A 16,631-nucleotide genomic window follows, 5' to 3' on the forward strand; every position below is an offset into this window, starting at 1 on the left:
CTTGAAATACTACTAAAATTAAGTAATTTGGGGGGCATGGGGTTCAGCCTAGTTCTGACTTCATGGGAAGCCACAGACCTTATTTTCATTTGTTCAACAAGAAGAACAAATATTTTCAAGCACCTAATTTGTCTCGGGCACTACAGAGGACCCCGGGATACTATGGCCTGTATGAGGTACAAGGGACAATGCTCCTGGATCTTACAATCTAGCAGTAATCAGGTGTTGGTCCCGAAGAGCCAGAGACATTCTTCGACATAATTTAGAAATCAATCCTGGCCTACAGACTTGAAAAAGAAGAGTGTTCGACCCCAAATAACGAAACTCGGTATGTGTCTCTGGGTTACATTTTCCCCAACTGACCCATGCACCAGCAGCATTACAGGGATGTGTCTGTTAAAAATACATGTTCTTACTCTCATATTTAATAGGGGATAAAATTGCCTTTCTCTTTGGGGCTGAAAATGACTTTGGGCTCTAAAGGCCAGAAGATTCCAGGACATTTGCTGGGTTATGATACACTGTCGTCAATCACAAGGATTCCAGACTGGGCTGTCTGGCCCTTGGGCTCTACACCCCAATGCATCTAGTACTTGAAGGAGACATCTCAGTTGTTTAAAAAGCAATCGGTGTGATAAGTAGGATATTGGGGGACTTTCTCCTTGTCTGTCTCTTTCAATGTGATGATTACCCCCCAGCGAAACTTTGACATTGTCTCTCCTTTCTCCTAACTACTACCACGACCTGTTGGTAGAAAAAAGACAAAGTCTCCAGCGTGGTGCGTACCCTGCATCCACCTCCTGAGTGGCAGCCAATCGCAGACATAACGTGTGACAAATGTGTGGGGAAATACAGAGGCTTGCGCTGTTGTTGATGAATGGGGATTAAAAGTCAGGTCTTCCTTCCATGTCTCCCAAGCCCCCATTTAACTTAACTGGGCTTTCTAATTTGGAGATACATAATTGTCAGGTGACTTTAGATGAGATGACATACATAGTTTTGCTATTGGGCACGTCTATAGGAATGTTGCTTATTCAAACAAAGTCTGTCTCATTTCCTGAATTATTTATAAATTTGGTTGCTTAATATAAACTAAGTATCCCAGGCAACACGCTGTTCTCGATCTGGGGATTTGACAAAGGAACTTTCATTGACTGCTGGGGTTGCAGATAAATGTAGCACACTGGCTTTTTGGACCACAGTCCAGAGTGGGCATATTCCCATCCCCCAGGACAGGTGGGCAAACTTAAAAGAATTAATTAATGATTTAAAGATATTTTGTGGTCTCCAATGAAAGAAGCTTCATTTTGAGAATGAAAATGCTTCTTGGAGAGTATAAATATGCTTCTGGGTTTTGATTAAATCTCTGAGCCAATAGTCTCTAATTTTTTTTTTTTAAATCACACATGCCATCAGGAAGAGGGCAACAAATTTCAAGCATATAATTCCATGTGTGTGCACATAAACATGCACAAGTAAAAGTTATGGAAAGGGGTAAGATATAAGCAGAAGTCCTAATATTTTTTATCCTACCTCAATGTATACTGTCTTAGACATCATAGCTCAATGCTAAAGAAACTGTGTCTTAAAAGTAGTAATAATCACAGCTAATACTTACAGAATGTTTGTAATATAAAGCACTCGGCGCTTTATATATGTAATCTCACTTAATCCTCAAACAACTGTAGAGAGGGAATAATACTGTTTTCCCCGTCTTACAGATGAAGGTCCATTGCTCAAGCTTGCACTGCTAACAAGAGGGATCGCTGCTGGTGAAACTTAGATAGTTTGAATCCAGAGGGCATGCTCTTGCCATGCTGTTACTGAAAAAGTGACCTTAGTTTCTGCAATATACATATTTTAAAGTTTACTTATTTATTTTGAGAGAGGGAGAGAGAGAGAGAGCTGGGGAGGGGCAGAGAGAGGAGAGAGAATCCTAAGCAGGCTCCACACTGTCAGCACGGAGCCCGACGTGGGGCTCAAACCTACGAACTGTGACGTCATGACCTGAGCCAAAATCAAGAGTCAGATGCTCAACTGACTAAGCCACCCTGGTGCCTGTCTGCAATATATTTTCAACTTCTCTTCTTTTTCTTTTTTTATTGTTTTAAAATGATCAAAGAATCACTGAATATGGTTTAAAAAATGTAAATGGTAAAAAAAAAAAATGTACAAGAGGAATGAGAGAAGTCTCCCTTCCCTGCTGACTCTATTTTCTAAGTAACTTGCTAAAAGATCCTAGGTATTGTGATATCAAATACAGGAAACATTTTTTTCCCCCCTCAGAAGTACAACTGAGTCATTTCTGCCTTCGTTTGGAGTTCTGTCCTGGTATTGGCAGAGTAACTCACACGGGGCAAAATTTACAGAACAACCATGTGGAGGCACTGCAGAGGCGAGTGCAGGAAGGAACTGGAGGGGAATTGACAGTTAGAAGAAAGGTACAGTTCTCATGAGCTTCCCGCTTTTACAGCTTTTTGCGTGAGGACGAGCCTCGGTGTGCACTATTCATGGAGGCTAAAACTAAGACACCTGCAGATGTACTGGTTGAGATATCAGAGGAGAGACTTTGGGGCAACCACAAAAGCTGGAAAATAAAGGGAGAAGTCTCAGGAAGGATGGAGCTACGGAGCAGGTGCCCCAAATTATGTGTGTAAATGCTGCCCAAATCTCTGGCTGGCCCTTGATGCAGGAGCATGGATGATTCCAAGCAACACAGCTAAGGCTAAAAGAACCAAAGAAAGATCTCAGCACTGCCCACTGTGAGAGAGGCAGAGTTCATGTTCAGATAAGGTAACCACCTGCGAAAACAAAATAATCATACTATTCAGGTGAATGACAGAATCCAGAGTCTATAGTCTGTCACATAATGTCTAGAATATAACCCAAAATTATTACACACATGAATAAACAGTAAAACATGACCCATATTGAAAGCAGTATCTCTCAAACTTTTTGAACGGAGGGCCCCTTTACATTCAAAAATTACTGAGGATCCTAACAGGATTTTGTTTTGCATACTGTATCTATTGATATTTACATTAGAAATTAAAAGTGACAAAATCTAAAAGTATTTATTAATTCAAAAAAAACCAAGAACAAATCTCATGTATGTTAACATCAATAACCCACATTCGTGGAAAGTAACTATTATTTTCCAAAACAGAAACAATGAATGAAAAGAGGGGTGTTGCTTACATTTTTTCAAATTTCTTTGATGTCTATCTTAATGGAAGGTGAGCAAGACTCCTAAATTTGTTTCTACATTCACCCTATTGCAATATTTTGGTTTTGTTTAGGTTATGAAGATAATGTGGCTCCCATGGTTGGAAAGATAGAAATATTTTAATAGCCTTTCCAGATAATTGTGGATATTCTTTTATACTATGCTAAAATTTGACAAGTGCTAGTTTCTTAAATGTTTGTTGCAGTGTGGAATTTGAAGCTGTATTACAGTCTGCAATATTTCACATTCTATTCTATTAAAATCCATTATTTTATACTGCACTTTTAATGGGGATCTTTTATTCATGCACAGTTTACAACATTAGTTTTGGCCATTTATAAAATACTGACTCATTGAGTTATGTAGGTCTTTCAAATATTGGCACACTTCATTGTTCAATATTAAAAAAAAATAACTCACTAATATCATTACTGATCTCATCAGGCAAATCTTTACATATCAGGAAACTCTTATGCTCATGATAGTGGATACAAGTTTTTCAAAATTCCAATTTTCACTTGAAATTTCAAATTTTATTGTGGGCAAAAAATATTGTCACTTTCTTTGAAGTTATACACTCACATGACTCTTTTTTTTTTTTTTAGAAAATATCTATCAAATGCTAAATTTTGAGAGAACAGTGGGACTGCCTATTGTTCTTTTCTCTTTTTAATGTTTATTTATTTATTTTGCGAGAGAGCCCCGTGGGGAAGGGGCAGAGAGAGAGGGAGAGAGAGAATCCCAAGTATGCTCTGCACTGACAGAGCAGAGCCTGATGGGGGGCTCAAACCCACAAGCTGTGGGATCATGACATGAGCAGAAATCAGGAGTCAGATGCTTAACCGACTGAGCCACCCGGATGCCACAACCTATTGTTCTTTCAATTAGAAATGATGTTTCATGAAAGAGTCAGCTAGTTCTGCTGAATCAACCACATACTTTTTCTATCTGCTTCATTGTGCAGCAAAAGTGACTCATGCATGAGTCACATCTTGTGACAAGGAATATTAAAAAGATGTGTACTCAAAGGTTGAGATTTATTTATTTATTTAAAAAAAATTTTTTTTTAACGTTTATTTATTTTTGAGACAGAGAAAGACAGAGCATGAATGGGGGAGGGTCAGAGAGAGGGAGACACAGAATCCGAAACAGGCTCCAGGCTCTGAGCTGTCAGCACAGGGCCCGACGCGGGGCTTGAACCCACGGACCGTGAGATCATGACCTGAGCCGAAATCGGCCGCTCAACCGACTGAGCCACCCAGGCGCCCCCCAAAGGTTGAGATTTAAAGAAACTAATAGTTTATCTGGCTTTATCAAAGAAATTATTTTTTTAAATATGTATTTAGTTTTTGAGAGAGGGGTGCAAAGAGGGGGACAGAGGATCTGAAGTGGGCTCTGTGCTGTCAGCACAGAGCCTGATGTGGGGCTCGAACTCATAAGCTGCGAGATCATGACCTGAGCTGAAGTCAGACAATCAACCAACTGAGTGACTCAGGTGCCCCTATCAAAGAAATTCTTAAGTAACTAGCCAATAGTACAGTTTAGTGCTACTGCCTTGATTCATGCTAACGTGCCAGTGGTTTTATGGACAACTGCTTTTGCACCATCAATGCCAATGTCAACACATTGAGACAGATAACATCTTGGTATTATTATGAAAATGGTGTTGACCTTGCAGTCCCCCAGAAAGCATCTTGAGGAACTTCAGGAGCCTGCAAACCATACTTTCCAGAGCTTCTGCACAAGCGAAAATGTAAACTATGGAGACAGACCTCAAGATGATCCAGATGTCTGAATTAGCAGACAAGTAATATAAAAACAAAGATGGGGACAAAACATAAGAGAGTCTTAAATGTGGAGAACAAACAGAGGGTTACTGGAGGGGTTGTAGGGGGTTGTGTGGATGGGCTAAATGGGTAAGGAGCATTAAGGAATTTACTCCTGAAATCATTGTTGCACCATAGGCTAACTTGGATGTAAATTAAAAAATAAATTAAATGAATTAGCAGACAAGCAGCTATTATAAATATGCTCAAAATTTTAAATGGAAATGTGCTCAGAATAAGTGACTGATTAAGAAATCTCAGCAATCTACAGCTCTGAAGTTTAAAAAATTCACTGGATGGGTTTAACAGCAGAATGGAGAGGAAGTGTGCAGCCCACGTTTAAATAGTGGTTACGCTCCTCCTCCCCGGGGGCAGGGTATCTATGTAAGTTATTTGGAATTCTGCGTTGGAGATCTGCCTCTTCTTTCCCATTTGTTTATTCAAGCATTTATTTATATCAATGGGATTTATGAATACTTATTTTCCGCTTTGGTTTATAATCCTACACTCCTTTATTTATTTATTTTGTTTCAACTTGTTCTGCATCTGGCCATTGGGGAGGTCTTTCACTCGGTTTCTGAGTCTCTTTGACATATTCCCATGATTGTGGGTTTTTGTTTTGTTTTGTTTAGCACTTTCTTACTTTCTGGCTCTACAACATCCTTCAAGCTCATCTTGTAAATGTTCTATAATGCCCCATCCTAAAACCAGCCATTTCTCCAAGGAGCACTTTTACCGAAGAATGGTATTAGAAACCAAGATCTGGGCACTAAGTGTGCTCATTGCTACTGAGCTGCCATTGCTTCGGGGTCATCTTAGCTGAGAGCAAGGACATATATGTGTACATACTAACCAATGTATACGCACTTATCTCAATATTTCTATTGTAATCGTCTGCATCTATACTAAGCTAAATGTGAGTTTACACTGATGTTTCCAATGCCATTCCTTTATCACATGAGTGATCCTAGCAGCAGCCCCCCCTTCCCCCCCAACCTGCCTGCCCCACTGGCTTATCTGTGTTCTCCCACTCCAGCAGGGAGAAACTGGCCTCCACCATTTACTCAATTGTCCACTGACTTAAGAAAAAAATATATAAATGTTAGTATCCATTGCTGGCATTATTCATACCGAAGCTCCACTTGTCCCAAATTTGGCCAGAAGGATCGCTTTCAGTCTGTGTCCTTTCTCACCTCTGCCATTCTTTGAGCATCTCACTGTATTCTCGCACAATAAGATATTCTGGGCTTGCCTTGTGTTTTCTCTGTCTCAGATACAGAATCAGCCGTCTATTGAAGAAGCCATAATCCATATCCTCTTTTTATTAAGACATAATTCTCATACCATACAATTCATCCATTTAAAATGTACAATCCAGGGGCACGTGGGTGGCTCAGTCAGTTAAATCTCTGACTCTTGGTTTCGGGTAAGGCCACAATCTCACGGTTTGTGGGTTCAAGCCCCACGTCAGGCTCTGCGCTGACGGCTCCAAGCCTGCTTGGGATTCTCTCCCTCCCTCTCTCTATGCCCCTCGCCTGCTCTCTCTCTCTCTCTCAAAATACATACGTAAATTAAACAAATAGAATGTACAATTGAATGGTTTTCAGGATATTCTTATAGTTATGCAACCATCGCTATTCAATTTTAGAACATCTCCATCACCCCCAAAGAAGCCACGTATACTTGATCATCCCCCAATGTCCCCATCCCTCCCAGCCTACATGGTGGCCTGTGTCTTCAGAGCCTAGTGTACATGTGCACGTATGTTTGTGTGTATGAGTCACACAAAAATGGCCACTAAGGGATTGGCAGGAGGAAGAGGCAGTATCTGGGAAATTATGACCACAGAGGATCTAATGCAGAGGGTAAGCTTTCCAGAGAGGAGGATAACAGAGGAGTTTGGTCAAGTTCCCCACGGCTGGCAGTGGGGGGTGGGAAGCGTAGGGCAGAGCCCCGAGGATCACTTGAGAAAAGCAGATGATACAAGGTAACAATGAATAATTCGGATTCTAGAGTCGATTATTTGAGGCTTCACTCTGTAATGTATAGCTATGTAACTCTCAGCAATTTAAAGCCTCAGTTTCCCTGTCTTTTGCCTCGTAGGTGGAGGGAGCTCATAGGCACATGTGGTCATTGTTGGTACTTATAAGTTGAACCTGCAAAATCTTGGTAGGGTGTGGAGTGCAGTGTCTGGTCAAGAGGCCTTCTCAGAGGGTGTCCCCTACCATACTGTTTCTGTGGGGACAATGTCCTCAGGTGAGGCTTACTGGAACCTTCCAAGACTTGGGGCATGGGGCTTCCTGGGTTTGCCATTCAATCCCTCCCTCTCGGAGGTGAGTAGTCAGGGTAGGTGGGAAAGGGAGAGCTTCTGGAGGAAATCCACTCTGGAGACTTAGAGAACCCTTGAAAAACAAGACTATCTAAAAGCATTAAAAAGAGGCCCAAAGAAATTCAGAGGGGCTGTTGTGATTTTTATTTTGGTACTAAAGCATGGGTAAAATTTTCCACCCCTCTTTGAATGTACCGTGACCATTTTTTGTGCCTTAAAGTTATAAATACTTAAAATGCCTCTTTAATACTTAAAGAGCTTTACATTAAAATTACACAACCATGTGATCTCGAACACAATCGTATACATATTCTTTCTATCATCTTCGCATAGTTTTATATCATAGAACATGTAGATTACAAGTGTACCTGTGTGTTACTGTGTAGGTAGGTCATTAAGATTTAACAGGGTATACACAGTTTCTTTTAAAAAAAACTTTTTTTTAATGTTTGTTCACTTTTGAGAGAGCACGAGTGGGGGAGGGGCAGAGACAGAAGGAGACACAGAATCCGAAGCGGGCTCCAGGCTCCGAGCTGTCAGCACAGAGCCCGACGCGGGGCTCGAACCCACAAACCATGAGATCGTGACCTGAGCTGAAGTCGGACGCTCAACCGATGGAGCCACCCAGGCGCCCCAAGATAGTTTTAAAATATAGTCTCGTTTTCCAAAAGTCCAGAGTTCTGCTTTGTTCCTCACATAGCTTTTGCTAGACTAGTTTGTCTCTCCACCTGTGGTTGGTAACATGTTGGCAAGTGTCCATTTTACCAGGGACACCTACGTTCTCCTGCGTGTTTTGTGCAACAGAGCTGGGTTCTACAAGGGGTGGCTTCTGCCATTCAGGCCTGGCTGTATTCTAAGAGCTCAGGGTTGGCCACTCTGAATCATACCCATTTCATATTACATAGAAGTAAGCCTTAGAAAAATGTCAAGGATGTGGCAAATCAAAACGACTGTCAGCCGCGAGCTTGCTGGAGGCCAGGGGGCCAATCCTATGGACAGATGGGAAGTAACAGTAACCGGATACCCAAAACTCCGGCCCTACCTTCCTCTCCCAAAGTGATGCTTCTTGTGCCTGGCTCCTACTCTGCTCCTGGTGCACATCTTTTACTGAAGAAGAGAAAGGAACAAAAGGGAATTAAATTTCATTGGCCGCCTTAGCATTTAGGGAGAGACTGTGCAAACGGTGATTAAGAACATGGGGATCGGAGTCAGATACATCGAGGTTCAAATTCCGGCTTCGCGACATACTAGCAGCAGAGTTTGATTAAGTAACTTGATCTCAGTGCTCTCATCTGCAAAATGGGGGTAATAATACCAACTTCAAAGTTGTCTGGACATTAAGTAAAATAACGTATCTAAATGTCTGAAGTGGACTAAGAAGGAAGCTGATAAGTGGTAGTTAATAGTATCTATTCTCTTCTCATTTCCTCATGCCAAAGATTTTGTATGCTTATTTCATCAAGCCTATAAAACATGGGCACAATCCCTCCCATTTTACAGATGAAGAAATTGGAGTTAAAGAACTCGTGAGTGGAAACAGATATCATACTAGCTGCATTACAAATGGAGAAATGGAAGCACAGAGTCTTTAAGTAACTTGTAAAGCAATTATTGAGATCGGATCCAAAGCCGAGTGCGTCTGACTTGACACGTTGTAACGGTCATGGTGATGTCTGTTATTTGCATCAGCTTTGAAGAACCAATCCTCACAGACTGGGACATGGTTACGACTGCTTTCAGTAAGAACCAGAGTCACAACCGTTCAGGAAGGAGCTGGAGTCTCTACGTTGCGTTCTATACCTTATGCCCTGCTCACGTATAGCTACCATGTGTCACCACACAACCCTCCTCCAGGACCAGCGACTATTATTCCCTACGCTGTGCAGTGTGGTAATTTCAGTGTGTAACATTCCTGGTTCTACAATAAAACCTTCTAGACGATCACTGTAATTAGATCCAATTATTGGGGCAAAAGAGAGATTACATAGCTCTTTAAAGCAACCAAACAGTCGTTCTCATCTACTTGCTTCTTTTTAAACAATTTTTTAATGTTTGTTTATTTTTGAGACAGAGAGAGAGAGAGAGAACACGCGTGAGTGGGAGAGGGGCAGAGAGAGGGAGACAGAAACTGAAGCAGGCTCCAGGCTCTGAGCTGTCAGCACAGAGCCTGACACAGGGCTCGAACCCACAAAGTGCGAGATCATGACCTGAGCCCAGGTTGGACACTTAACCGACTGAGCCATCCAGGGTGCCCCTACTTGCTTCTTTCTTTAACAATATTTTATTTAGCATCATAGCACTCAATTAAAATTTTTTTTATCTGTCTTTTAAAAAATGTGGTGTTAGTTTCAGGTGTAAAACATAGTTATTTGGCAATTATATGAATCACAAAAGATCACCACAGTTAAGTGCAGCTACCATCTGTTGCTATACAATGTTACTACAGTATTATTGACTATTATCCCTGCCCTGCACTTTCTGTGACTTATCTGTTTTACAACTGGAAGTTTGTATGAGGTTGTATTACTTTAAAGTTTATTTATTTATTTATTTTGAGAGAGAGCAAGAGCAGGGGAGGGGCAGAGAGACAGGGAGAGAGAGAATTCCAAGCAGGCTCCAAGTGGTCAGACTCTGACCAGTGGCAGAGCCTGACGCAGGACTCGATCTCAGCAGGAGAATTCACCATCTGAGCTGATATCAAGAGTCAGACGCTCAACCGACTGAGCCACCCAGGCGCCCAAGATTATATTATTTTAAATAGCATTATGTCAGGTGTTCTGGAACACCTGTATTTCAATTTATAATCTGTTGATGAGCCAACATAAAGATATCAAAGTAATCAGCTTCTAATAAGTGTACAATAATTTAGATTGTACAGTAATTCCAACAGCTGAGTTATAAATAAAATTCCTGAGTTTCTCAGCACCAAAGTGAACATGAGTATCAGAAGAGGGGAAAGATGAACTTTTTATCATTTAGGATTTTTTATGCTTACCAAAAGGACTGTCAGATATACATTTAAAAATCATACATAACTTTTACACATACATGAAAAATCACTTAAATAAATTGATCAAGGTATTCCCGAAAAAAAAAACAAACCCAAAAACAAGGAAAGGAAAGGGGAAAGATATAAGAAGAGGCAAAGTTTTTCCTTGTCCTCTGCTTCAAGAGAAATTTCAGAAGTGGCACTTTACAGAAGGCAGAATAAATGTGCCCTCAACAGCAGCCGCACAGCAGATGCACTCATGGGACCCAGCTGGCTTTTTCTTTCCACTTTGGGCAGAGCTGAAGGTATAACATGAAAGAAGGTTTTGCTCAGGATCCAAACGTGTGGTCGACCTACGGCAGAAACGTGCGTGGCAGTGGGAGTATGCTCATAGCAGCATACTTTTCAAACAGTCCTCCTAAGCCCACCTTGTCTTGGCTGAGATCGGAGAGAAACCACGCAGGAGAACATTTCAAACTCCTCTGATGAACACCTACACAAGGGATTGACATTCTGCGCTTGAGGCCGAGGGGAGAGCCATATGCTCTCAGTCCCGCCTCAGCAGATGGTTTGGCTTGAGCCCATTTTGTCAAGACCACGGTGCCTTACCAGGACTCTGGACTCCGGGCAGGCGAGTCCACCTGCTGTTCCCACCCCCTTCCTGAACTCCGCGCAGCATGCCCTGAGGATGTTCACGGGCACGTTTAACGGATGACCTGTGTCTCTTACATACACGGGTAAACGGGAGTCCGGCGCAGAGCTGCTCCCCAGCCAGCCAAACGGGAGCTCAAACATTTCAGCTCACCTTTGCAGCTAAGCTGGGACCCCAGGGCGTATGCCGGGGAGAGCGTGGAGTTCTCATGGAACACGGCCTCCCAAACCGTTCCACAGCCTGGGAAAACTACTTCTTCCTGCCTTTGCTGGATGAGCCTTGACCGCGCGCGCCAGGCTGGGGAGGCCCGGGCCAGAGGCTCCCGGAACGCTCCGTCATCCGGTCTGGGCGGGGCGAGGCGGTGAGGGGGCGGGGCCTAGGGCGCGGACGGGCACCGGAGAGAGGCTCCGGGGGGGGCGGGACGTGGGCGTGCCCGGCGTGCGCGCGGCGGCGAGCGCGCGGCGGGGGCGGGGCGGCAGCCGCGGGCCCACGCCGTAAACATACAAGATGGCGGCGGCGGCGGCAGCGGCGCCTGGGGCCTTGGGCGCCTTGCAGGCCGGCCGCGCTCGCTTGGTGGCCGCTTGCTGTGCGCGGCTCGGCCCCGGGTGGAGGCTGCCCGGCTCCTTGACGGGCCCGCGGGTCGGCCCTGCGATGTGGGCCCGGGGCTGGGCGCCCATGGCGGGGGCCTCAGCCCCGCGGAGGGGCTACAGCTCTGAGGTGAAGACGGAGGACGAGCTGCGGGTGCGGTACCTGGAGGAGGAGAACCGAGGTGAGGGGCGCGGCGCTGGCGGCCGCGGGTCCTGGGAAGGGGTCGCAAGGTCAAGCGTCCGGGCTGACGTCAGCGTCTGTTGCGCGGCCCCGGTCGAGACCCCTCCCCTCCCCCACCCCAGCTTTGCACCCAGGTAGTGCTTTCGGTGCCTAAAGGTGTGCTACGGAGCAGCTTACCTGTAAAAGTGGCCCCACTCAGCGCCGAAGACAGAAATGCAGCTTGCGCCCTCATCTCTAGACGAGCCAAGGTCAATAAACCGGGTGTGTGATATTTGCTTCCAGGTTTTGTGCTGGCTGTGTAATCTGTCAACTCAGATATCGGGGGCGGAGGTGGTGGCGGGGGTGGGGGGGCGGGGAGAGTTTTAGGAGCTGCAGTGAGAATGCACTTCATTCTGAAGAATCTCACGTGTAAAGCTGTTCAGCCGCAGCAGTTTCTCCCCTAGTTTGTTTTAGAAAGTTAGTTTGGGGGACTGGGTTGCGATTCCCTTAAACAATTTTTGGGCACGTTTTTGTGTTCCGGGTACCGCGCTAAGCCCTGGGGACCCAGTTGTGGGTGGTAACTGGTCTTGCCCTTGAGCTACCTGCGGCGGAGGGGACAGATGCATTGGCCATACAGTACCGCGGGGGGTGGGGTGGGGGGTGGGGAGGGGGCGGAGAAGGGCTGGGAAGGACGGAACTGTCTGCCTGAGTTCGGTTCCTTTCCCTTGCCCACTTGGGTCGCGAAAGGTGGAATAGCGGCTTGCCAGAGGACCAGTCATTTATTTCGACGTGTAGTTATCGAGCACTATCATCTGTTAAGCAGACGTGCAAAAGGAGTTAAGTCATGATTGCTGTTAGCGTCTTCCAGCAGAGTGAGGGAGATACTGCTGACCCAAAGGCTTTGCTGACTTTGAATTTGGGGAGAGCTGAAGGGCTGGAATACCCCCAAGAGGCTTGTGATCAGTAACGTTTGGGGATTGGAGGACTTGACAGGGGGATTCTGAGCATCGAGTTAGGGTTTTCCAGATGAACTGGGTTCCCAGACATTCCTTACTAGGCAATAGAATTTGGGAGTAGTGCGGGTTCTTAGGCACACTCTCTCTGTGCCTCAACTTTCATGTGCTTATAATAGGAAAAGTAATACCAACGTGGTATGGTGGCTGCGAAGATTAGATTAGGATGCTAATACAGATTGCCCACTAAGTGTCTAGCTCACAGTGGATGCTCATGGTGGAATATGATGAGTTATTTCATTTGTTGTTTCTTACTCCAGCGACCAGAGCACGTTCAAACACGTGGAATTGAACGTGTTGTGCTTTTTGGGGGGGAAATAACGTAGGGCACGTGGGGCCGTAGTGTAAGGACAGGCAGAATATTGAGAAATTCGGCTGGAAAGTAGATCGGGGCTGGGACGATTAGAGCGTTTTTGGGTACGCTTGGTCTTACTGGCATTTCAGTTATGTTAGGTGTACCTGCAGTGCATTAGGTACAGAGGTTGTCCGTTCTGCCAGTAAGGTGCATCCAGTTCTGTATCGTCTGTGTGATGGGGAAGCATGAGGCAGGCGGAGGGACAAAGCCCGAGGTAGCACCCCCCTGTCCCCACCCCGGGTGGGATCTGTGTGATATTCCTTGGACACTCCCAGCTACCCAGGAACGAAGGAAAGGGGTTTAAGTGCTTGCCATGGTGATGTGGGAAACTAAGGCAAATGAAAAATGAAATTCCCTTACTGCCTATGGCCCATTGACAAGTCCTTGAAACCGGCAGAGTGACCTCCCTCTCCCCTTTGCTAGGGGCAAAAGAGAACCTTAGCTTAACATTATCCCAACCTCGAGGATCCTGTAAGTCCACTTCCTTTATCTCAACTGCCCCAAGATGTATGCTGGCAATCATACTCCCAGCCTATACCCCCCGCTCCATATAGGTCTCATGACCGAAAGGTCTCATGACTAAGGTTTTATTGAATAGTAATAAGTGGCGTTTCCCTAGCAACAGCTAGCCCCTCAAGGTCCTGGAAACCTTGCTTCCAAAATTCTTTAAGAGACTTACTCTATCCCTGACCCCCTCCCAACCTGAGGGTGTATAATGAGTTACCCATCAGGACCCCAGTGCAGCTCTTTCTGCCCATGGGTTCTGTCCCCATGCTTTAATAAAATCACCTTTTTGCACCGAAGGTGTCTTCAAGAATTCTTTCTTGGCTGTCATCTCTGGACTCCACAAACCCCCATCACCCCAAAACTTCATCATATATGACTTAAATGAATGCAGGTTGAAAGTAAACTTTCACAAAATGACTAGAAAGTCCTTAAGTTAGGATCAATTGGATTAAGGAGAAGAAATCAAAGCATGTGAGACAATTCAAGAAATTCAGATGTTTACAGTTACCCAAAGTGTAAAGATCCACTATTAGGAAATCATGGCTTCTTAAGAAAATGGACCCCGCTTCCTTCGAAAGTTGGCAGGGATGACCACTCAGGCTTGGCTAACATGATAAATGCTGTGCTTTACTGGTGAACCAGCAATAAATAAGCAGTGCAAAGAAAAACATGAGGTCAAGGAATCCTCAGGTCGAGGAGTCTCCTGATGCCTTTGCTTCTCTTGGAGGCTCTCAGCAGCCTCTGACACGAGGAGCCGCAAATTGTCCTTTGCCCTCTTGAGGCTGGTGGCAGGGAGTGAGTGCAGAATATGTGAGCTATGTTAGCACTCCTCTGCTGTCTGGGTTCTATGTTTGTTGGGGAAGCGCGGTTATATAATCACGTTTCCTTAGCAGTGATTTCTTGTACTGTTGTCCGGGGCACCAGGAGTTCTAGAACATCAGTCCTCGCCCTGGTCTACGAAGGCATCTCCTTAGGCTGGCTTCTGCCAGTCGTTCTCCTTCCCAGTTTATTGTTCACACTGGTGCCTGGGGTTCCTGTTTTCTAGGCCAAGGATGACTGCTCTGCTCCATTAGAGACTTCTAGTGGCTCCCAGTTGCCTGCAGGCTCCTCTCCAGTCTGCCTTTAGCTGCGTCTAAGCTTTGACTTTTCCCGCTCTTTTCTTTCTGCTTTCGCATGCACCTCCTGGAATGAAATAACCTCTCTTCCCCTTTCTAAACTTCTCCCAGTCTGGCAAGCTTCTACTCATAATTGTGACCCATTTCAGGTTTTTTTTTTAATGTTTATTTTTGAGAGACAGAGAGAGACAGAGACAGACAGCGGGAGCAGGGGAGGGGCAGAGAGAGAGGGACACACAGAATCCGAAGCAGGCTCCAGGCTCTGAGCTGTCAGCACAGAGCTCCATGCAGGGCTTGAACACAAGAACGGTGAGACCATGACCTGAGCCCAAGTCGGACGCTTAACCGACCGAGCCACCCAAGGGCCCCCATTGTGACCCATTTCAGAGATCATCTTTGTGAACCGCGTTGGAAAAACTTCTGGCAGAAATAGAACAAATAAGCAACTGTGTCACGCAAGGCATCCTTGTTGCCTGCTCCTTGCTTACCGTTCGTATCTAGGTTATCAAGACTTCCTGAGTGTCTTTGAAACCTTTCCACTTTGCTCCACGTGCTTCCTTACCAACACGGCTCTTGTCCGAGCCAGCACCGTCTCCCAGGCGGACTGTCGCTGGGGTCGGCTGGCTGGTCTTCCTACATCTACTTACTTTTCATTTTCAGCAGATTGATTTCTGTCATGTATTTTTCTCATGTTTTTAACAACATATTTTCATACGTTTTATGGCATGGGAATTATGTTGATAAACACGTATATTAAGATGTATATATTTTTAAATCTTTCCTGACCCATAGTCCCATACCACAAAATTCAGAGTGTACAGTTAATTTCAGTGTGTGTAGAGAGTTGTGCAAACATCACCACAATCCAATTTTGCAACATTTTTATCAGTCCAGAGAGAAGCCCTGTTTTCTTTAGCCACGACTCCCCATTCTCATACCCTGTCTCCCCCCAGAATAGGACCCATTTGTCTATTTTCTCTCTCAGTAGCTTTGTGTATGTTGGACATTTCATATGAGGAAATAATTTATGGTTTTTTGTGGATTTTTCCACTGAGCATTATGTTTTCAAGGTGCATCCCTGCGGTAGCATGTATCGGTACCTCATCTCTTTTTATGGTTCGATGACATTCCATCTTTTGGGTAGATCAGACCACAATTTGTTTATTCATCATTCATACACATTTCGGTTGTTTCCACTTTTGGGGTATTGTGGACAACGTTGCTTAGAAAATTCATGTACGGTTTTGTGGACGTTTCATTTCCATACGGTGGAATTGCTGGGTTCTCTGGTAATTCTGTGATTAGCATATGGATGAACTACCAGACTTTTCCAGCGTGGCTGCGGCATTTCACATTCCCACCAGCAAGGCCTCAGGACTCCCCTTTCTGTGCATCCCGGTCAATACTTGTGGTCATTGTGCTTTTTGATTGTAGTCCTCTTGGTGCATTGGAAGTGATATTTCCTTGTGGCTTTGTTTTGGAGTTCCCTAATGGTGCATGATGTTGCATATCTTTTCATGTGTTTATTGGCCCCGTGTGTATCTTCTTTACAGAAACATCTCAAATCTTTGCCCATTTTTTTTTTTTTTTTTTAACCTGGGCTGTTTGTCTTTTTATTGTTGAGTTGTAAGAGTTTTTAATATATTATGGATACAAGTCCCTTATCAGATAAATGATTCGTAAAAAATTGTTTTTTTTCACTTAAAAAAATGTTTTATTTCTGAGAGAGAGAGAAAGAGAAAGAGAGAGTGTGCGCAGGGGAGGGGCAGAGAGAGAGAGAGGGAGACACAGAATCCGAAGCAGGCTCCAGGCTCTGAGCCGTCAGCACAGAGCCCAGTGTGGGGCTGGAACTCAGGAACCGTGAGATCATGA

General features: G+C 44.7%; 1 protein-coding gene and 1 long non-coding RNA gene across 15 annotated transcripts in view; one reads left to right on the forward strand and one right to left on the reverse strand.

Moving 5' to 3' along the window:
- The window catches only part of LOC131490805 (uncharacterized), a 44,729-nt gene extending 33,342 nt beyond the window's left edge, over positions 1 to 11,387 (reverse strand). For 2 of the 4 annotated variants that reach the window (XR_009251219.1, XR_009251217.1), the window contains exons 1-2: positions 11,176 to 11,376; positions 8,424 to 8,488 (exon numbers count right to left, since the gene is read on the reverse strand). This is a non-coding gene — a long non-coding RNA (uncharacterized LOC131490805). Of the gene's footprint in view, positions 1 to 6,183; positions 6,342 to 8,423; positions 8,489 to 11,175 lie in introns of all 4 variants that reach the window. The other 2 variants (XR_009251220.1, XR_009251218.1) reach the window with 2 other exon arrangements.
- Positions 11,388 to 11,481: 94 nt separating this feature from the next.
- The window catches only part of AUH (AU RNA binding methylglutaconyl-CoA hydratase), a 354,609-nt gene continuing 349,459 nt past the window's right edge, over positions 11,482 to 16,631 (forward strand). For 3 of the 11 annotated variants that reach the window (XM_058693265.1, XM_058693269.1, XM_058693270.1), the window contains exon 1: positions 11,496 to 11,791. In XM_058693265.1, coding sequence (XP_058549248.1) covers positions 11,530 to 11,791 — 262 coding nt within the window. In that variant the 5' untranslated portion in view covers positions 11,496 to 11,529. Of the gene's footprint in view, positions 11,792 to 11,860; positions 12,052 to 16,631 lie in introns of those variants that run through there. The other 8 variants (XM_058693263.1, XM_058693264.1, XM_058693266.1 and 5 more) reach the window with 7 other exon arrangements.

The sequence above is a fragment of the Neofelis nebulosa genome, chromosome 12 (genome assembly GCF_028018385.1).
Source record: "Neofelis nebulosa isolate mNeoNeb1 chromosome 12, mNeoNeb1.pri, whole genome shotgun sequence".
NCBI lineage: Eukaryota > Metazoa > Chordata > Mammalia > Carnivora > Felidae > Neofelis > Neofelis nebulosa.